At 49.4% G+C, this 20,163-nt stretch overlaps 1 protein-coding gene across 1 annotated transcript in view; it reads left to right on the forward strand.

Annotated features, from left to right (window-relative positions):
- The window catches only part of WDR35 (WD repeat domain 35), a 41,465-nt gene that overhangs the window by 19,280 nt on the left and 2,022 nt on the right, over positions 1-20,163 (forward strand). Inside the window, exons 12-25 of the mRNA XM_074285384.1 lie at positions 1,339-1,483; positions 3,012-3,081; positions 4,091-4,144; positions 6,280-6,389; positions 6,926-7,136; positions 9,830-9,910; positions 10,304-10,440; positions 10,696-10,899; positions 12,041-12,187; positions 12,713-12,845; positions 14,682-14,792; positions 16,833-16,997; positions 17,368-17,508; positions 18,811-18,967. Of these exons, the coding sequence (XP_074141485.1) occupies positions 1,339-1,483; positions 3,012-3,081; positions 4,091-4,144; positions 6,280-6,389; positions 6,926-7,136; positions 9,830-9,910; positions 10,304-10,440; positions 10,696-10,899; positions 12,041-12,187; positions 12,713-12,845; positions 14,682-14,792; positions 16,833-16,997; positions 17,368-17,508; positions 18,811-18,967 (1,866 nt within the window). The remainder of the gene's footprint in view (positions 1-1,338; positions 1,484-3,011; positions 3,082-4,090; positions 4,145-6,279; positions 6,390-6,925; positions 7,137-9,829; positions 9,911-10,303; positions 10,441-10,695; positions 10,900-12,040; positions 12,188-12,712; positions 12,846-14,681; positions 14,793-16,832; positions 16,998-17,367; positions 17,509-18,810; positions 18,968-20,163) is intronic.

Consider the following 20,163-nt stretch of genomic DNA (forward strand, 5'->3'; position numbering starts at 1 on the left):
TTTGCCTGCCTCACTTTTCTTAGCTGTAAAATGGGACAAGATTGCCAAACCCCATTCCCCTGGTTGGTTGTAAAGAAATCATGTGATAATGTTTGTAAAGTGCCTGGGGTTGGACCTGGCCTTTGTAGCAGCTGAATAAGTTTCTTTGCTCCTTTCCTGGCTCCCACCTGATTTCTTGCCTCCGTGTCTGTGATGCTGAGGCTCCGAGGCACAGCGCACAGCCGACAGAAATTGGCCCTCAAGGTTCTTTGTGTCCTAGGTGACACAAATCTCTGCTCCCTTCGTGTGGCTTAGATTTCTTTTCCCTTTTTCTTATTAAAAACATGTGAAGCCTTAATCTCAGGAGCTGTTTGGTCAGCCTGTGCTGGATGCTTTGTCCTTGAAAGCAGGAATTAGGTGGCTACTGGCTAGTGATGTTCTCCTGCCTTTCTGGACCTCTCTGGATTTCCCCGGGCCTCCCTGGGCCTCCCTGGGCCTCCCGGGCCTCCCCGGGCCTCCCTGGGCCTTCCTGGGCCTCCCTGGACCTTCCTGTACCTCCGTGGGCTTCCCCGGGCCTTCCAGGCCTTCTTGGCCTCCCCAGGCCTCCCGGGCCTCCCTGTCCTGCCCCGTGCTTGGCAGTGTCCCAAGGCCTTTTTGCAGCATGGCAGGGGAAGCTTTCACAAAAAAAAGGTCTTTCCTCGGCCTTGAGGAAGAAGCCAAGGGCACAACTGTTGTGTTGCACGTGGAGCCCATAAACTTCCTTTTTAAGCGCCTTTGCCAAATCTCACAAAGGACAGAGGCTAAAAGGGAAAAAGAGTGGCCCTGAGGCCATGGCCGGGCCTAGTCCTGGGAAGTGCCCTTTCGGTTTTGCTGCCCGCAGCATCCGAAGCTCGTTCGGGCTTTCCGGGAGGCTTCCGTCCCCTGTGGGTAGCGGGCATTCGGTGGGCAGGCTGAAGATGTTTGTGCATGCATTTGCACACGTGTCTGGCCGGCCCCCGCTGGGGGAAGCAGACCACGCTATCGGACAGTTGCAGAGAGTGGGGGTTCTGGTCAGGATGGAGCCACAGGACGGGAAAGGGAGACTTTTGGGCTCTGGTAGCGCAGGCTCTGAGATCCTATGAGGGCCTGGACCTTGCCCAGGAAACCCCGGGGAGCAGACTTGAAGCCTGGGCTTTTGCCCCAGAAGACCGAGGCCCTCCCTGCCCTGCCGCCCTGCCTTTCCGACAATGGCGGGAAACACGCCTGTGATCTTGCTGTGCTGCCATTTTAAAGTGACGCTGTGCCTCTAGGAATCACACAGCATATGTGCTTCGGATCAGTATGTATGTGATTAATTTGATTTTCTCCTTTAAATCCCAGTGCCGTTATTTGTCACCATGACCAAAACGCACGTGATCGCCGCTTCCAAAGAAGCCTTTTACACGTGGCAGTATCGCGTGGCCAAGAAGCTGACGGCCTTGGAAATCAACCAGGTGGCGAGGTCCAGAAAAGAAGGGCGAGAAAGGTGGGTGGCTGGCACTCCGGCTGGGCTCCAGGGGCACGCCCCATCTCATGTTCTAAGCGAAAGCTGAGGGGGCCATGGGAGCTTCCTTACTGGGTTTGCAGAATGACGCGCTGGGGCTCCTGGGGCTCGTGCTCTCTCTGGGCTAGCTCTGGGGTTTTCCTGCCGCTGGCAGCCCCTTTAGACTTGGGTGCCTGGGCAGCAACCAGGGTGCCAGCCCAGAGCCGGGGTGCTGAACAGAGGATCTTGAGGGAACCGTGGAAAGTAAAGCAGAGGCTGCTTTTCTCTGGGAAACTTGAGATTGGTTTTTTAGAAAAAGTTAATCACGGCCTGGACCTTCTGCACTGCCCCCTGTGTTCTAGCAGCCGAGGCGCTGAGGGTGCAAGGGCGACACGGTCCGGCCTCCGAGGGGCTTGTGCCCATGGGTGGATAGAGGGCCAGGCCCTTCATCCTGCTTGACTGCGGCTGCTGGAGGCTCCTTACCGTCCCCATCAGACAATCGGGGAAAAGCACTTTACCCAGCAGCCTCCTCTGCCCTGATAATAGTCCCACGCAGCTGCTGCCGTCGTCTTCACCGAGGGGCAGAGACCTTCCTGCCCCAGCACCCCACGGCCCCCGAGACAGGATTTGAATCCAGGGCTTTATCCTTTCAAGGGCAGCACTCCGAGACTCCATCCACCTTCCAGGGATGCCCGGCCTATCATTGTCTTTATCTGACGGAGAAGACCACTGGTTGGCAGCTGGGGAGCTTGATTTCTGATAGGCTCCTCCTCCTGTGCCCGGCTCTGCTGGTTGGGATTGTCAATCAGTGGACGGGGGAGGGGTCGAGGCTTATGTCAGCCAGGTGTGCCCCTGGGGTTTGCCCGAGCCTCTGAGAAGCTGGGTCAGTGGCGCAATCTGGGCTCCCACTTGAATGGGACTTCCCGTATGTTGGAAGTGGCTAGGGGGCACAGAGGGCAGAAGACTGATCCCGAGTTCGAGTCCAGCCTCAGGCACCAATTCCCTTAACTACTGTCTGCCTCGATGTCCTCCGTTGTAAAATAGGGATATTAGCACCTGCCTCCCAGGGCTGTGAAATGATATTGTAGGAGGCTGGGCCCCGAGTCCTGCTGGTTCTTTTCTCCCATTTTACCAAGCCTCCTGTCAGTTCGGGAAAGAAATACCCACTTCTTCCCCCAAGACCCTCTGAGCCCGGAACACTTCCTATCTTCCCAGGCTCCCTTGCAGTCCCATCCAACTCGCAGCTCCTCCAGAGCTTTGCCAGCCCCTCGGCCCAGGGCCCGCCCTCCCTCTGACCGAGCCCCCTTGGGGTCTGAGCTGCCTGCTTGGAGGGGGCCCGAGTCGGGACAGGGCTCGGCCTCTTGTTAGATCCCCCATGCTTGGCACACAGCAGGCGCTTACTCAGTGTATGTTACACTCAGCGTGTGTTACTCAGTTATACTCGGTGCGCGTTACACTTAGCACGTGTTACACTCGTTACACTCAGTGCGTGGTAGTCCTCACACTGAGCGTGTATCTGGGTTTCCCCTAGAATCTACCACGTTGACGACACTCCTTCGGGAGCCGTCGATGGAGCTCTGGACTACAGCAAGGCCTCCCAGGTGGGTGACCTCTCCGCTCACTCCGGTTTAAAGTAAGTCTCGTCATCCAGTGATGGGGGCAGCGGGGGCTGCCACGGACGGAGCAGGGCCCGAGTTCAGGACCCCCCCCCCCCAGCAGCCCTGGGACTGAGTGTCCTTTGTGAGCTTCGGTTTCCTCATCTGTAAAGGGACAGCGAGGTCACCCGCCCTTGAGGGTTGTTGTTCACAGGAGGCCCAGCCCTTCGTCAGTCTTCCCCCTTTAGGCCCAAGGCCTCTTGTAGCAAGGTGGCTCGGCCAGCCGGCACTGGGCAGCTAGGGGCCTTCTGGTCACCCCAGGGAGGCAACGTTCCCCAGCCCTCCTGGCGCCGAAGTCATCATGGACAGCTTCACTGGAGTGATTTCACCCATGGGCCTAGATGAGGGGAGGGAAGGGAATGGGGCTTTACAGAGTGCCTACTGGGTGCCAGACAGGAAGCACTTTATAAGCATCCTCTCATTAGATCCTCACAACAACCTGGGAGGCGGGCATTATTACTGTGCCCATTTTACAGATGAGACTGAGGGAGGCAGGCTAAGTAAGCTTGCCAGGGTTGCACAGCCAGTTAAGTGAGCGGAACTTGAACTCAAATCCTCCTGACTCCAGGCCCGTGGCACCATTTATCTGCCTGATGCTGTGGAGATCCCAAGCCTCCCATCCCCATTACTGCCTTCTCTGGCTGTTCGCTCCAGTGAAATAGAGCTTATTATGGCAGCCATTCCCTCCGCCTTCCCATCTTTCCCCGGAAATCGTCCCCATTAGCTCTTTAGAGCCTTCCCGCACAGCAAAGTCTTAGACACGTCCTTCCCGCCCCCGGCTCACCCAGAGCCCACTCTGGCTCTGCCCTGTTCCCCCCCAGGTGACAAATTCCCCCCCCCCAGGTGACAAATTCCCCGAAGGCAGGGTTAGCTTTGATTCGTCCTTGTGGATGGCAGTTGCCTAATAGATACTTGGTGATTGACTCAACAAATAATAGCATTTTGTGGATTTTAGGGCACTGAGGATCCCATCTGTGCTATAACAGCGTCGGATAAGACACTGATTGTGGTAAGTGCCGAACTTTGTCTTTGGGGAGTAGTTGTTTTAATCATCAAAGCTAAGAAAAGCCTAAAACCTGGCAGCACAGCCCATCCTTCCACGTAACACAAATTCTCATCCATGGAGAAAAGGGAAAAATCAAAACTTGAAAGTGGGTCTTGCCAACTTTCATTGGGTTTGAGTCTGTGGCGGACTCTTAGGAGGATAGAATATGATGGAACTGGCCCCCTTGGGGAGCATAAAGCTGTTTGTAGAGACCAGGAGGAGGGTTTTCAGACCTGCCCGCTTCCCCGCTGTGGGCGGTGGTGATGTCCTGGAGACGTGGCGCAGTCGCTCGTCTGACTGCAGTGAGCCCGGGTGGTGGTGAAAAACGGGTGAAGTCTGCCTCTGGCGCCTCCCCCACCATGGGCCTGCAGCCAAGGGCCCTTGTGGAGAGATCTGGTGTAATACCTCGGGGGCCCCTCCTGGGATGTCATGCGACAGGGAGTAGTGTGGTCGAGGGGCAGCAGGTGCCTTCGGGCACGGGTGGTCCATTTGCTGACTGATGTCGGGAGTGGGAGGGTGGAGAGCCCCGGACCCGATCTGTGCTCATCATGCAGTGCCACCCAACGCCATTAATCATTAGTTAGTGTGCAGTGCTCCGCCAGGAGACGCCATCTGATTGGTGAGGTCTCAGCTAAGTGCTCAGATTCCCTCTCTGAGCTCAGCCTCAGTGTTCCAACAGTGGGCAGGTGCTCGCCGATCAGCTGGCCCTCTGTGACTGGGGGGGCAGGGACCCAGGACCCCGCTCTAGAAGCAGGCTGAAGGTGGGGCAGGGCTGGTTCCTGCTACAGACTCGACTTTTACCCCCAAGTTCTGGTTGGTGATGAGTGGTTGGTTTACCAGTGAATACAACATTTACCGCCTTTTTCCAGCTGATAGTTTGGCCTGCCTGATGGTCCCTTTAAGCTTATTGTTTATTTATGAAACATGTCGTCTATCAAATTGTACCACAAAGTCCTTATCGAATTATTGAAAAACAAGTTACAAAAAACAAACATCAAAGCGCTTCACCCCAAAATGGCGTCGGTTATGGAAAGGCAGCGCATTTATTGTCCCTGCATGAAGCTGCACGCGCAAAGTGCTCCCCGACTTTGTAAAGGCCGCTCCTGTCGTCGTTGTAATTATCAATTCTATCATCACATGGAGACGACGTCCCCAGGAGGCTCAGGAAACCGTTGGCTGGACGCAGTGAACTGGACTTCATTTTAGAAACGAATGTTTCCCTCAGTGCTTGTCCTTGGGGGGGGGGGGGAGTCACTGAAAATGAATTTTCTACATGGATGGAACCTAGTTACAGGGTAGTTCAAATAATTACCGTCAGGGTCTCTTACCTTTGATAAAATAGACTTGTAATAGTGTGATTTAATCTTTATAACCACAAGGGTGTTCTCCTTCTGGTCCTTTGGGCAGAATTAGCTCTCCATCAGTTAAAGCAGGAGGCATCTAGGTGGCACCACAGCAGCTAGAACTAGGAGGACCTGAGTTCAAATCCAGCCTCCAACATTGACTAGCTGAGTGATTCTGGGCAGGTCACTTCACTCTGCCTCAGTTTTCTCCTCTGTAAAATGAGCAGGAGAAGGAAATGGCAAACTCTTCCAGCATCTCTTCCAAGAAAAGCCCAAAGGGGGTCACAGAGTCAGACATGACTGACGTGATGAACAGCAGCAGCAAACAAGTCAACAAGAAATCTTCGGGCTTAGGCCTGACCACGTCACCTCCTTGCTCCCTAAGTCCCGTGACTCCTGGCACCTCTCAGATGGAGTGCAGAGTCTGCCGCCCGGTCGGTCGAGCCCTCTGCAGCCCAGACCCCCCTCCCTCTCCTGCCAGCTCCTTTCCTTTTTCGGCCTCCCCCCAGTCTGGATCTGCTGCCCTTGCTGCTTCTCTGTGGCCCAGGCTGGGCTCTTCACAGGGATCTTGTACCACTCCCTACAGGAGACCTCCCGGGGTCACTGGAGAACGTTGTCTTGGGGGGAGCTGTTTTTCCCTTATTCAAGTCTTTGAAGTTGAGACACTTTTAATAATGGGAACATAGGAAAAGGTGTAGATGAGACCCCACAGGTCCAGGAACTCAGCAAACCCAACCTGTCTCTGTAATTTTTCAGGGTCGTGAATCTGGCACCATTCAGAGATACAGCCTACCCAACGTTGGTTTGATTCAAAAATACTCCCTTCTGTCTCGAGCTTACCAGTTGTCTTTGAATTGCAACTCCAGGTGAGTATTTTTCGCCATTTCCAAAAACGAGTTTGACTTGGAAAGGAGCCTCTCTCTCACATAAGGCAGTTGGAGTCATTTTCTAAAATTTGACTATTCACATAGCAAGGTGCATTACTAGGCAAACAAGTTTGGTCTAGTGGGAGATACAGGGTGGGGCCATATTCCATTGGGTATAGATCGCTCCTTTCTGATACACACTTTGTGCGATAAACATTTCAGGAACCACAAGATAAGTTGGTTTGCATGTGTGTGATTCTATCACCAAAAGAAATTGGTTTTATAGATGGAGTCATCATGAACTTTGAACAACATGTAGCCACGGTTTTTTTAAAATTTAATTTAATTTAATTTTTTTTATATAGTCAAGTTTTTAAAGTAGGATTTATGAAAGTCGATGTTGGGAAAACCACTAATGATGGCGGAGCTCCTTTGCCTTCTTTCTTGAGTTTTCTGAGGAGTGACAGCTGATGCTTTCTGAAAGTGCTAATGGTGACTTTTCCATCGGTGTTCTCTCTTCCTTCCCAAATTCTCAGCCGGCTCGCCATCATCGATATTTCTGGTGTTCTTACGTTCTTTGACCTGGACGCTCGAGTGACAGATAGCACGGGGCAGCAGTTGATAGGCGAGCAGTTGAAACTGGAGCGCAAAGATGTCTGGGATATGAAATGGGCCAAAGATAATCCAGATTTGTTTGCGATGATGGAAAAAACAAGGATGTATGTTTTCAGAAACTTGGATCCTGAGGTAAAAACAAGGAAGGCGGGGAGGGAGTAAGTTGGAGCCTGGACTTCTTCCTGCTGATTGGCTGGAGGTTGCCAGGTGCTCAGAGATGTGGGGTCCTGAGCACAAATGGAGAATGTGTCCCTGTGATTTATGTATGTGCTTTTGGGTTGTTTTCAAATGGTATTTACTTCATGACACTCTCTTCTCCTCCTCTCCCCCCTTCCCTGTAATTCTTTCCTTATGACATAGATTTAAAAAAAATGGTACCAGAAAAACAAGCCCTTTCTGTACCACCGAGTCTGACGTGGTATACAGTATTCCACACCCCTGGCCCTCTGGCCTGGCAGTGAAGGGAGGATGCATTTTCTCAACTCTTCCCCAGAGCTTCATGTGGTCAGGCACCAACAGGGTTCTCTTTTGTTGGGATATTCTTTCCCTTCATCTCATCATCGTGTATGTTATTTTTCTGGGGCAACCCCTACTTTTAATTCCTTCAGATATTCCCAACTTTCTCTGAAAGCAGTTCTGAAAAGGACCTACAATAAATATGCTGATGGAGAAGTGAGGGACTCTGGGACAGGTTGAGATAATTTTTTTTCAGATGTGGTCAATGGAGGACTCGCGCTCACAATACACTCACACACACTCACACACACACACACTCACACACTCATACATACACACTCTCACAGTCACATACAGCCACACTCACACACACACACACACTCACACACTCTCACAGTCACATACAGCCACACTCATACACAGACACACACACACACACACACACACACACATACACACTTACAGTCATACAGTCACACTCACACACACACAGACACACACACACTCATACACACTCACTCATACACATACACCCTCACAGCCACACACACACTCAGACACACACACACATTCATACATACACACTCTCACAGTCACATACAGCCACACTCATACACAGACACACACACACACACACTCACACACTCACACACACACATACACACTCACAGTCATACAGTCACACTCACACACACACAGACACACACACACACTCACACACACTCACTCATACACATACACCCTCACAGCCACACACACACTCAGACACACACACACATTCACACACACACACACTCACACACTCTCACAATCACAAACAGCCACACTCACACACACACACTCACACATACACACACACTCATACACACACACTCTCACAATCACATACATTCTCACAGCCACACACTCACACACACACACTCTCACTCTCACACTCAGACACACACACACACACACACTCACACAATTAGGGGTAGGTAAAACCTTCCCCAGGAACAAGAGTGTTTCTCAGGGAGCTTTGTAGAAAGGCGGCTTTTTGAGGCATGAGCTTCAGGTCAGGCTCTGGTTCCTTCAGACTTTGGGAGGGAGGTGGGTTTCCTGTCCCCTGACCACTGTCTGGACTCTCCCTGGCGCAGACGGGCCTGGGGGCTTTCTGTGGGTGCTGGCTGCTTGGGCCCCTCCTCCCTCACTTGTTGACATTTCAGGCACATCTTCATGGGGGGCCGTGCCCCGTGACCACCAGATGAAATGCTTGTTCTTGAATCTTTGAGCTTAGCCCTCCAGACTCGGCCCTTTCCTTGATTCGCACATGAAACTTTCCTCAGGAATGATTAGGTGAGGTGGGGGTGTGCGGTCTTGAGCTTTTTTTTTTTTTTTTTTTTGACTAACAAGGAAAATTTCCACTGAGGATTGAGGAAATGGCGTTTCTGTTTTCCTGAAGAAAAGATGAAGACGTAGTGCTTGTGACCTCCCGTTGAAATTCCCTGGGTTCTCCTCACTTTGAGGACCGCTGGGCTTCTCAGAGAGCGCAGAGAGCCCCACTTGCTAATTTTCACTGAACCAAACCCACATTAACTCCCCCTCCCTGGGGCTGCTTGATTTTAATGAGCTTGGTTCCCTCCATGCATTCTGAGGGGCTAACTTTCAGAGAGAGAGCCCTATGAAAGCATTTCTGTTTTTTGTTTTTTTTTAATTTCTGTTTTTATAGCTTTTTATTTATAAGATACATGCATGGGTAATTTTTCAACACTGACCCTTGCAAAACCTTCTGTTTCAACTTTTCCCTTCTTCCCCCCCACTCCCTCCCCGAGATGGCAGGTAGACCCATACATGTTAAATGTGTTAAAATATATATTAAATCCAATATATGTATACATATTTATACATTGGATTTAGAAAGAAGGTTTAAAAAAAAAAAACCTGAGCAGGAAAACAAAAATGCAAACAATAACAGAGTGGAAAAAGCATTTCTTATTTGTTGTTATTTTGTGGCATGTGGCCGTGACCCAGCGCCCGTAGCACTTGGAATCTTAGCTTTGGATCCTCGTATGGGGCAGATTCGGTGGGCAACGGTCACGTGGCTTCATGGCCACGTAATCACCCAGCCACGAGCCTTTTGGGCTTTCAGGGCTTTTACACATTGAGTGTCATCCCATTTCAGGGCCACCTTTGATTTGCTCGCTGTTGGATTTGTTTGCTGTTTGTCTGATTGTCTGATGAGACCCCGTGCAAAGCAGACTTCTCCCTTGGGCTGGAGGGAGAGCCAGTGAAAAGCCCCAAAGGGCTGTTTTAAGCACAGGGAGCTTAGACTTGAAACATGAAGAAAACCTTGTGTAAGTTAAAAACAAGATTTGTTTTGTTTTTCCAAGGAACCCATTCAGACTTCTGGATATATTTGCAACTTTGAAGATTTGGAAATTAAGTCCGTTCTCTTGGATGATATATTAAAGGTGATGCGCCTTTAACATGTTTATTCTCCACTCTGACCGAAGAAGGTCATACCCAAAGTTGACATCTACTTGGCGGGTTCCCTTCCGGTCTCACGAGCACAGCCAGAAGCTCTCCCCATGCCTGGGCTTTGCCCCAGAACCCTCCCATCTCAGACCCTGGCTCTTTGGTCCCGGGGGGGGGGGGCGAGGCAGCAATGGTCTTGCTGCCAGGCCGTCCCTTCCTCCACCCAAGTCCATGTTGACTTTGGAGCACGAAGTCTCCGAGGGCCCGGGGCCGAGTAGGGCATCCCTTCCCTGGGCCCCTGCAGGCCCTTTTCCTTGTTTAAAAACACCAGACGCGGGTCGCCTTTGAGGAGGCTTTTGGGGATTCTCAATGTGCTTTTCTCATTTTAGAATCCTGATCACCCCAATAAGGATTACATCATTAACTTTGAGATCCGGTCCCTGCGAGACAGTCGAGCGCTGATTGAGAAGGTCGGCATTGAGGACGCTTCCCAGTTCATCGAGGACAATCCCCATCCCCGGCTTTGGTGAGAGCCCAGCCCAGTCCCTGGGCACGGGGGTCTGCAGTGGGAGGGGGAGAGAAGAGATCTTTGGCTCTTGATCCTTCTCCTTGTCTTGGTGGTCTTTGGGCAGCTGAGGGCAGAGGTCCATTCAAGCCTCCCCACAGCCTCTGGAGGGAAGCCCTGGGAGGCCCGGTGTCCTGAGGCCCCAAGGTTGGAACTCAGGCTCCATTCAGGGATTGCCAAGTGGGCTCAGGCCCTGCTTTGGGTGGCTCTGAACAGGCGCCTGCTGGCCGAGGCCGCCCTGCAAAAGCTGGACCTGCAGACGGCCGAGCAGGCCTTCGTGCGCTGCAAAGACTACCAGGGCATCAAGTTCGTGAAGCGGCTCGGGAACCTGCAGAGCGAGGCCATGAAGCAGTGCGAGGTGGCCGCCTACTTTGGCCGCTTCGAGGAGGCCGAGAGGATGTACCTGGACATGGACAGGAGGTGAGCTGGGCTGGGCTGGCCCCCGGGGGCCTGAGGGCCTATCACCAATCATCACCCACTCCCCCTTCTCCAATTATCACCTGCTCCCCCTTCTCCAATCATTGCCTGCTCCCCCTTCTCCTCCATTGGAGCTTTCAGGCTTGCTTCCTGGCTAGCGGACTGACCTTTAAGGCCACCCAGGCCTGTGCTGCCTCTTTTTCTTAATTCACTTCAAAAAGTCTGAACTTAACATTAAACACCAAGGTCATCTCCATAGACAGAGTCAGAGAGAGATTTTGGATACAGGCAGTTGGCATGCATATATTAGGCACCTACTGTGTGCTAGGCTCTGTGCTGAGTCCTGAAGATTCAAATTGAGGTAAACACAGCACTGGTCCTTCCCGCTAGTGGGGAGATCTCTCTGAACTCACCACCTACATCCATAATGGCTTAAATCTAGGAAAAGAGAAACAAAGAGAAAAGCCAACGAAGTACTGCAGAACCAGAGCCAGAACCAGTGCACTCAGCAGTTCTTTGGGCCGGGTGGATGGAGGGATTATTCTGCTTCTGGTTTCTGACCTGCAGGGCAAAAAGCCAACAAGAAGCAATCACGTTTCTCGTCCGAGGTCATGTCTGTTGCTCTTAGATTAGATTTGACCTTGACCACTCATTCATCAATTGTATGAAACTTTATGGTTGTAAAATCTCTGTATCCATAGTTAGTATTGTTTGAAACTCAGAGAGATATTGGAGACAGGCAGTTGACATGCATATATTAAGTACCTACTGTATGCTAGGCACTGTGCTGAGTCCTGAAGATTTAAAGACAGATAAAAATAACACTGGTCCTTCACATTTATATTCTAGTGGGGAGAGCTCTCTGAAATCATATGCTCTATGTAGAAAGTAGATGAAAAGTACCTGAAGATTAGCAGAGAAAACATCTTTTTTCCTGGAACTTCTTTATTTTTTACAAATTAAGATCACAGACCTTTACAAGAAAAAACAACAAAAGTTTAGTTCTTCAGGCATCCCGCAGAGCAGAATTAAATTCTTCGATGACGTGCGTCAGAGGCAAAATGCTCCCCGCGCCAGGTTAAGCACGCTGTGATGTTTGGGGGTCTCCCCAGTTGTAGTGTACTCTGGGTCTTGCTGTTTGTAGGGACCTGGCTATTGGCCTTCGGCTGAAATTGGGAGATTGGTTCCGAGTTCTGCAGTTGCTGAAGACAGGGTCCGGTGATGCTGATGACAGCCTCCTCGAACAAGCCCACAATGCCATCGGAGACTACTTTGCTGATCGACAAAAATGGTATCTGTGTGGAGCTGCCCAAAGGGTGGGAGATGGGTGCTGCCATCTGTGATGTGGCAGGGCTGCCAGGGGGCACAGAGTGAAGGGCCTGGAGGCAGGAAGATCCAGGCACCTGTAAAACGGGGCTCGCCTTCCCCCGTCTCCCAAGCCTTTGACAGACTCAGTCTTTTCATGTGCTGAATGCCAGGGAAGGAGTGTGTGCCCTGGGGTCGCTTAGGTTTTTCCAAAAGCTCATGAGTTTTGGAAGATTGGGCTGAGCTGGAAGTCCAAGGCCCTCAACACCTCAGAGCAAGGTTTCCTTGTGGGATTCATTCTCAGTGGGGAAAAGTTTGGTTTTCCTTCCAGGAATCCCCAGCCACTTCCTTTGTGGGGGTTTCCTTTGGACCGTTTACTTATGTTTAGGGGATAGTGTGGAGATACAGTTGTGGTGGGATTAGGCCAGTGATCCACTTAATCACTGAGGGCTCCCAGCTGGCCGTTGTGGCACGGAGCCTTGGTCCATGAGCCCTCTCACCCTTTGCACAGGTTGAATGCTGTCCAGTACTATGTGCAAGGTCGGAACCAGGAGCGCTTGGCCGAGTGTTACTACATGTTGGAAGACTATGAAGGTCTCGAGAACCTGGCCAACTCCCTGCCGGAGAACAACAAGCTGCTTCCTGTGAGTGTTCTGAGGCGGGGCTGGGGCCCTTCACCAGGTAGGAGAGCTTTGGCTCTGGCCCTGAGGAATGTCCCCATGAGGAGCTTGGCGTCAGGGACTGGTAGAGCATTTACCAAAGCTTCCAAGAGCAGGCAGTTCTTTTTTTTTTTTTTTTTCCCCAATGGCATTTTATTTTTCCAAATACATGCAAAGGCAATTTTCACCATTCACCCTTGCAAAAACCTTGTGTTCCAGATTTTTCTCCTCCCTGCCTCCTCCTCAAGACATCACATAATCCTGTGTAGGTTAAACAGGTGCAATTCTTCTAAACACATTGTCCATATTTGTCACACTGTACAAGAAATATCATATCAAAAGGAAAAAAAAAACATGAGAAGGGGAAAAAACCCCACAAACAACAACAAAGTTGGCATGCATATATTAGGTACCTACTGTGTGCTAGGCTCTGTGTTGAGTCCTGAAGATGCAAATTGAGATAAACACAGCACTGGTCCTTCCCACTAGTGGGGAGATCTCTGTGAACTCGCCACCTACATCCAGAATGGCTTAAATTGATGTCTGTACAGAGGAAAAGAGAAACAAAGAGAAAAACCAGCCAACTTGTAGTGCTCCCCACTCAGTCCCCACAGTGCTCTCTGGGTACAAGTGGCTCTCTCCATCACATATCTGTTGGAATTGGCCTGAATCCCCTCATTGTTATTGAGAGCTGTGTCTATCAGAATTGATCATCATATAATCTTGTTGTTGCCATGTACAGTGATCCCCTGGTTCTGCTCATTTCACTCAGCATCACTTCCTGTAAGTCTCTCCAGGCCTTTTTGAAATCATTCTGCTGATCTTTTTTAAAAGAACAATAATATTCCGTAACATTCATATGCCACAATTTACTCGGCCATTCATCAACTAATGGGCAGCCACTTGGTTTCCAGTTTCTGGCCACTGCAAAAAGGGCTGCCCCAAACATCCTTGCAATATGGATCCTTTTCCCTTTTTTATGATCTCTTCGGGGTATGGGTCCAGTAGAGACAGGAGCAGGTATTTCTTTAAGGTTGCTTGCAGCCAGAGGGGGTTCTAGTCTGTCCATGATCTTTCAGTCTCTGGGATCCTGGTCTGGGTCTGGCAATTTGAGCAGCTGTGTGTGTTTGGAAGTGAGGCAAAAATGCGTTGGGGTGATTTTGGGGCGTGCATCATGATGACATCCTGGATACTTGTCCAGGTAATGGAGAGGTCAGCTGGGCAGGCAGCGGGGCTGCCCCTTCCCTGTGATCCAGTCCTTTGTGTTTGCCACCCGGTGGTTGGAATTGACCGACCAGTATAGCTGACCATTCTAGAGTGTGCCTTCATGGCTCAATGTTAACCCTAAGCAGCTTCTCTATCTCCTTCCCCCATTTATTCCACCCCAATTATTGATCACCAAGCTGAGTGAAGAGACCTAATTATAATGCACTGCAAATGGGACAAGAGGTTAGGAAGTCCTGGGCTTGCAGAGGACTTGGCGTTGAATTCTGCCTCTTCAACCTGGGGACCTTGCATGGGGTACTCCACCTTTGTCCTCCACTTCTGTAAAATGGCAGACCCCTGGAGAATAGGATCCCTTCCACCTCTAAATTGGTAGTCCCTGAGCTGTGTAGACATGTCCACAGTAAATGACCAAAGGATGCTCCTTGTTCTACTAAGAGCAGGGCTGCTGCCATCAATAAGCTCTGGCTCAGTATGCTAGAAGGATGGCTCCGCTCCCTCATTCCTCCACTTCATGTCAGAAAAGTTTTCAGGTGACTCTATAAGACCCCGATTTCAGCAGTCACTATGACACGGTGGTTTATGTTGTGGCTGCAGGAGATTGCCCAGATGTTTGTGAGGGTCGGGATGTGTGAGCAGGCCGTGACTGCCTTTTTGAAGTGTAACCAACCCAAAGCAGCTGTGGATACCTGCGTGCACCTGAACCAGGTAAGGCACTGGGCTACTTGTGGTGGTTCCTCAACCCTGCTCGCCATTCATGATTTCACTGGGGCCCAGGGTCAGACTGATGCTGGCAAGAGGGGGTACTTGACCCGGTGAAGCAGGTCTTCAGGGGACAGCAGAATCCTTGGGTCAGCCACTGGTTGTGAGGAGTCTCTGCAGATCTAGAGGAAGCCAGCTGGGACCTCCTGGGCAGAACCAGGATTCTGTGAATGTGTCTCAGGGTCGAATCATCTTGGAAGAAAGAAAAGGGAACCTGTTCTGTGTCTGTAAGGAATCCTAGTGAGTAAGAATCTTCAGGGAGTCTCAGCCATGTCTTTTGTGTACTTCTTTTCGCTGAGAACATGAGAACAAGCTAGCCGTTACCTGACAGAATTCCAGGAAAACATAAAGGATGGAAGGCCGGGTGTGCTTGTATGTTATTCAGGGAGTGTTCTTCATTTCAGGCCTGTGTTTACCCTGGAAACCTGGCCAGTTCCTTGAGGAAACACGGTCCTCCAAAAGAAATGAACAAACATTCTCCTTGGTGGCCTCTTGGGAGGGAGTGCCCTGGACCTGGGAGTCTGCTCCATCTCAGGAGCCGTGTGTCAGCTGAGAGTACTCAGGATAGTGCCTCTTTTGTCATGAAAACACCTTATTGGAAAGGATTTGAGCTAGGAGGTCTGGTACAGATTTGTAAATGGCTCCTGCTTGAGACTTTGAGTAGCTGCGAGTCCTCCCAGCCAAGGAATCCAGATGTTGGTGCTTCCTCAGGGCGGCGATGATGGATGCTGTCTGTTGTTTTGTTGTGGTAGCCAGTGTGTGTGCTACTTGTTGTTTCCTCTTCTTTTGTGTCTTATTTAAATCAAGGTTCTAAGCAGTCATAGAGTGTGCCCACTCTGTTTAAGACTAACCTCTTGATTAATCTTACCTAGCCTCAAATAAGAGTTTACAAAGATAATCTACTTGGTCCTCAAGAAACACCTTCTAGCGGTGATGGGGAGACCATCTCCAAATAAGCTCCATCTCTCCATGCTGTGTGTGTATGTGTGTTCCCAGGGGAGCTGGGATTCCAGAAAGCCAGTGGGCGGCTTACCCAGTCTTGTCCTCTTAGTTTGAGGAGCCTATTTTCACTCCCACCAGAGGCCTTTTCTCTCCTCCCCACCCCCACCCTCCAAGGTGGCTTTGCACCGATTTCCTGGCTCTCCTGTCCATACTTCTCTTGATTCGTGTTGTTTCTCCCACATAGAAAGTAAATGCGCTGAGGGCAGGTCCTGGGGCTCTGGCTCATGGCCTGATTCCTGCATGTAGAAGGCACTTGTTGAATTGGGCCAAATGTTAGTCTGGTAGCTTTGTGTTCAGAAGTCATTTAACCATTTTCTGCGTTTTATCAGGAGCTTGTTTCTCTTGCTCTTTGGTTTCAGTCTGAAGAGGGAACTGTGGGCACTTGATGTTTTAGCAATTTCCCCTTTTCCCCAAACTGATGTTTTCCCTTTGTAGTGGGTCTGTTTGATGTAGAAAGATTGGAAATGGGATAAATGAACATACTCGATTTTGGTAGGAGGGGCATGTTACCAGCTTACAGTATAGGAATGTAGCATGTAAATACATTTTTATGGAGAAGAAAATGCTGCTGTCATTATAAAAACAAAGTCGATGAGCTACACACAGTTCTCACCAGAAAGAGCACTCTTAGTTTGACTGTGAAAACACCTCTTTGTTTCCTTGGGTTTGGTGCTGATTGAGAACCGAGAGGGGAGTGTTGCTGTTAAGTGTGGAACCTCCGGTTTTGCACACCCAAGGTGTTCCACAGCCTCAGGGCAGCTTTAATCTGTAGGACATGTTGTATTTTTGAGGTATGGCCACAAGAAATGTGGCTCCCAGGAGTCCAGCCTGTCTCCTTCAGATACCCTGATCTGGCTTTCCCTTGTTGCCTGCTCCAGTAGGGCACTGGCATCCTGGCCCACCATGCTCTTGTTTTCCTGAAAGTCTTTGTTTTCTATAGTGGCTGGAAAACCAAATATCATGGCTTCTCATGTGTCTCCTCAGTGGAACAAAGCTGTTGAGCTGGCTAAAAATCACAACATGAAGGAAATCGGGTCCTTGCTGGCTCGGTACGCTTCTCATCTGCTGGAAAAGAACAAGACTCTGGACGCCATAGAACTGTACCGGAAAGCCAATTACTTCTTCGATGCTGCTAAACTCATGTTCAAGGTATGGCCACTCCCTCTCAGAAAGCCTGTCCTGGATCATGGGGGGTGGAGCACAAGCCTAACTCCTCCAGGGAAGACTAGCTGATCAGAGGGATCTCAAGCCCACCTGCCTTTGGACCCCTCTTAGGGCTGGCTTCCTAGTCCATAGGAAGAGGAAGTCAAACGGGAGCACTGCCGGGGATCCCGCTAAGGGAATTGCTCATTTGGCCACTGCTGGTATTTGGCCGGAGGAGAAAGTTCCCTGGTCACCCTCCGGGAGCTTTCTTGGGGGGAAGTAACTGTTGTGAGACCTTCTCTGTGGGGCCTGAGAACAGCAGGGCATCTGGGGAGGGGGGGGCTCCCGAAGGAGCTAGCCCATTGTTTGTTCTAAGATTGCAGATGAAGAGGCCAAGAAAAGGACCAAACCTCTACGTGTTAAGAAGCTCTACGTGCTTTCGGCTCTGCTCATAGAGCAGTACCACGAGCAGATGAAGAACGCCCAAAGAGGAAAGGTTAAAGGGAAAAGTTCAGAGGTGAGAGATTACACCCTCTTCCTGTTATGGAGGTTGGGCTTTGGCAGCATTGATGGGGGGTGGTCGTCCTTGGCTTACTGCTTTGTTGTCTTGAAAAATGTCATTGTTGAAATGAGAGTGCTTTTTAAACGTACAGCATAGTTATGTTTCCTTAGAATAAGTTTTCATGGGTATAAACATCTTTTAGCAAATAGATCCCTTAGAAACAATGTACCTAGGTTTTCAAAATAATACCATGTGACCATGTGTGATATAATCAAAAACTTGATTTCTAATGAAAAGTTTCTGAAATCATCCGTTCTCTTTCCTTGGGGCCCAGCATGTTGCTGCTGTGACCCCTGAAATATATACATTAGAAATTTCCCCTTTTATCCCCAAGAACCTAAAACCAAATCTAAGTCCAAACCTTAATTGTTTAGCTAATGCACATAGATTCATAGGTGAGGAAGCCAGTTCATCTTGGAAATGGCAGGAGCTGGTGGTGCCTCGAGGCCAGAGCAGCGGGCCTCAAGTTAGGAGACTTGAGTTCAAGCCCAACCTCAATCACTTTTAAACTCTATGTCTCTTATTTTTTTTTTTTTTGTCTGTTTCTTCTGTAAATAGGAATAATAGCAGCTACTTCAGGAGGTCATTGTGAGCATTAAATGAAATACTATTTCTAAAGAACTTAACATGGCTGAGGGGGCTCCGTATAAATCCTTGTTCCCTTCCTTTCTCGTCTACCTGAAATACCTCTGAAATTATATCTTTTATTTAATAGTATTTTATTTTTCCTAATTACATGTAAAGACAATTGATAGGATTTAATTTTTGAAAGATTTTGAGTTTCAGATTTTTATCCCTCTCTTCCCCCTTTCCAAGATGGCAAGCAATCTTATATAGGTTAAACCTGTACAATTGGGTAAAACATAGTTCCTCACTTAATGTCTGTCATGAAAGTTGGAAAAGTTCAGCTGAGCCTCACTGTCAGGGTCGGAGATCTGGTATCAGAACCGAGAAGGCCTGACTCCATCGGCTCTGCTGGAATGGGGGCAGTTCATCTGGACTCTCGATCAGGGTCCTTGGAGACTGTGACTTGCATGAGAACCACAACACTGTGTTTTGGTTCGCCTGGGGCTGGCTGGCTGATGTCCTGCTGCTAACAGTTCCCTATCTTTGTGGGCCTAAAAGGTTTCGCCACTTTTATCATTAAAAACCAACTTGGCCTGAACTTTGGGACTTTTGATTGGCTCATTCCAGAGATCATCCTTGGTCCGCCAAGGCCTTAGTCCCTGAGGCCAATGTGGGGCTCTCTGCTTGCAGGCCACCTCCGCCTTAGCTGGCTTGCTGGAGGAGGAGGTTCTGTCTTCGGCTAATCGGTTCACGGACAACGCTTGGAGAGGGGCCGAAGCTTACCACTTCTTCATCCTCGCACAGAGACAGCTGTACGAGGGCTATGTTGACACGGCTCTGAAAACAGGTGAGCTCGGCTTAGGACAAGGTGGTGACTGGCTTCAGATCAGTTAGTTGTTGAATCTGGGATGTGCCGAGGCAGAGTGCTGTTACAGTGACTATATGAGTGTTATTTTATTCACAGAAAATACAAAGGGGCAAGTGTGCTTGGGAAGCTCTTGTCTGAAATCCTTTGGGCCCCATTCTCCCCAGGGCTGGCCCTGGGTCAGCCAGGGACCAGGAGGGAAAAGGAAATGGCGCAGGGAGGCTTGCCTTGTGTGGGCAGCCACACTAAAAAGATGTAGATTGTTGACAGTAATCTGGTTGTAAAATTGTGTGTTCATCATTCTTGGACCTATTTATCTTATTTATGAAATAAGTAATTTGATTGCCCTATAATCCACAGGAGGTGAATCGCCAAGGTCTGCCTAACCAACCATACCTTTTCTGATTGATGCAGGGGAGAAATTTGCCATCAGCTTAGTACCTTCCCATAGCTAACTCCCTTCTACTGACAACTTACCTAGGCCTTTCTTGATTGCTGTTTGCAGTTATTCTTGTATTTCTGTTCTCAAAGTTGATAATCTGCTCACATTTGGTTTCAAATCCTTTTTAAATTTAAAATCCTTATTTTTAATCTTGATTGTAAGGCTCAGGTTTTTAGGGTGGGTCACCCTAGGTTACAGTGTTTAATATTCAAGGCACATCATTCCATGACCACCTCTGTGCTTTCTTGTTTTATTCAGGTTTCATTTCCTTTGTATTTGAAGCTTTTTTGGTGGTCACTTGCAGAATTTGTTATCATTGGAATTGCTAAGTGTAACATCTATGTATCTTGGAGTACCAAGGGCTTTTTCTAGAGGGCATCTGTGGGCTCTTTCATTTGACACTTTCTGGAGGTGATCTGTGGGCTCTTTCATTTGACACTTTCTGGAGGTGATCTGTGGGCTCTTTCATTTGACACTTTCTGGAGGGAATCTGTGGGCTTTTTCATTTGACACTTTTGTTGTTGTTGTTGGTTATATGTGTGTGTCCAGAATTTTTGGACTGTTTTCTTAGATTTTTTACCTTTGTGTATTCAGGGTTTTTTGGTCATATTTTTCTGGGGGAACCTATATAATCCTCAAATTGTCTCAATACATGCCATCTGTCAGATCAAGTACTTTGTGCTTGTATGGAGATCACATTTGCATTTAGAAGTTCCAGGCTGTCTATTACTTCCGT

This window comes from Sminthopsis crassicaudata, chromosome 2, assembly GCF_048593235.1.
Source record: "Sminthopsis crassicaudata isolate SCR6 chromosome 2, ASM4859323v1, whole genome shotgun sequence".
NCBI classification, from domain to species: domain Eukaryota; kingdom Metazoa; phylum Chordata; class Mammalia; order Dasyuromorphia; family Dasyuridae; genus Sminthopsis; species Sminthopsis crassicaudata.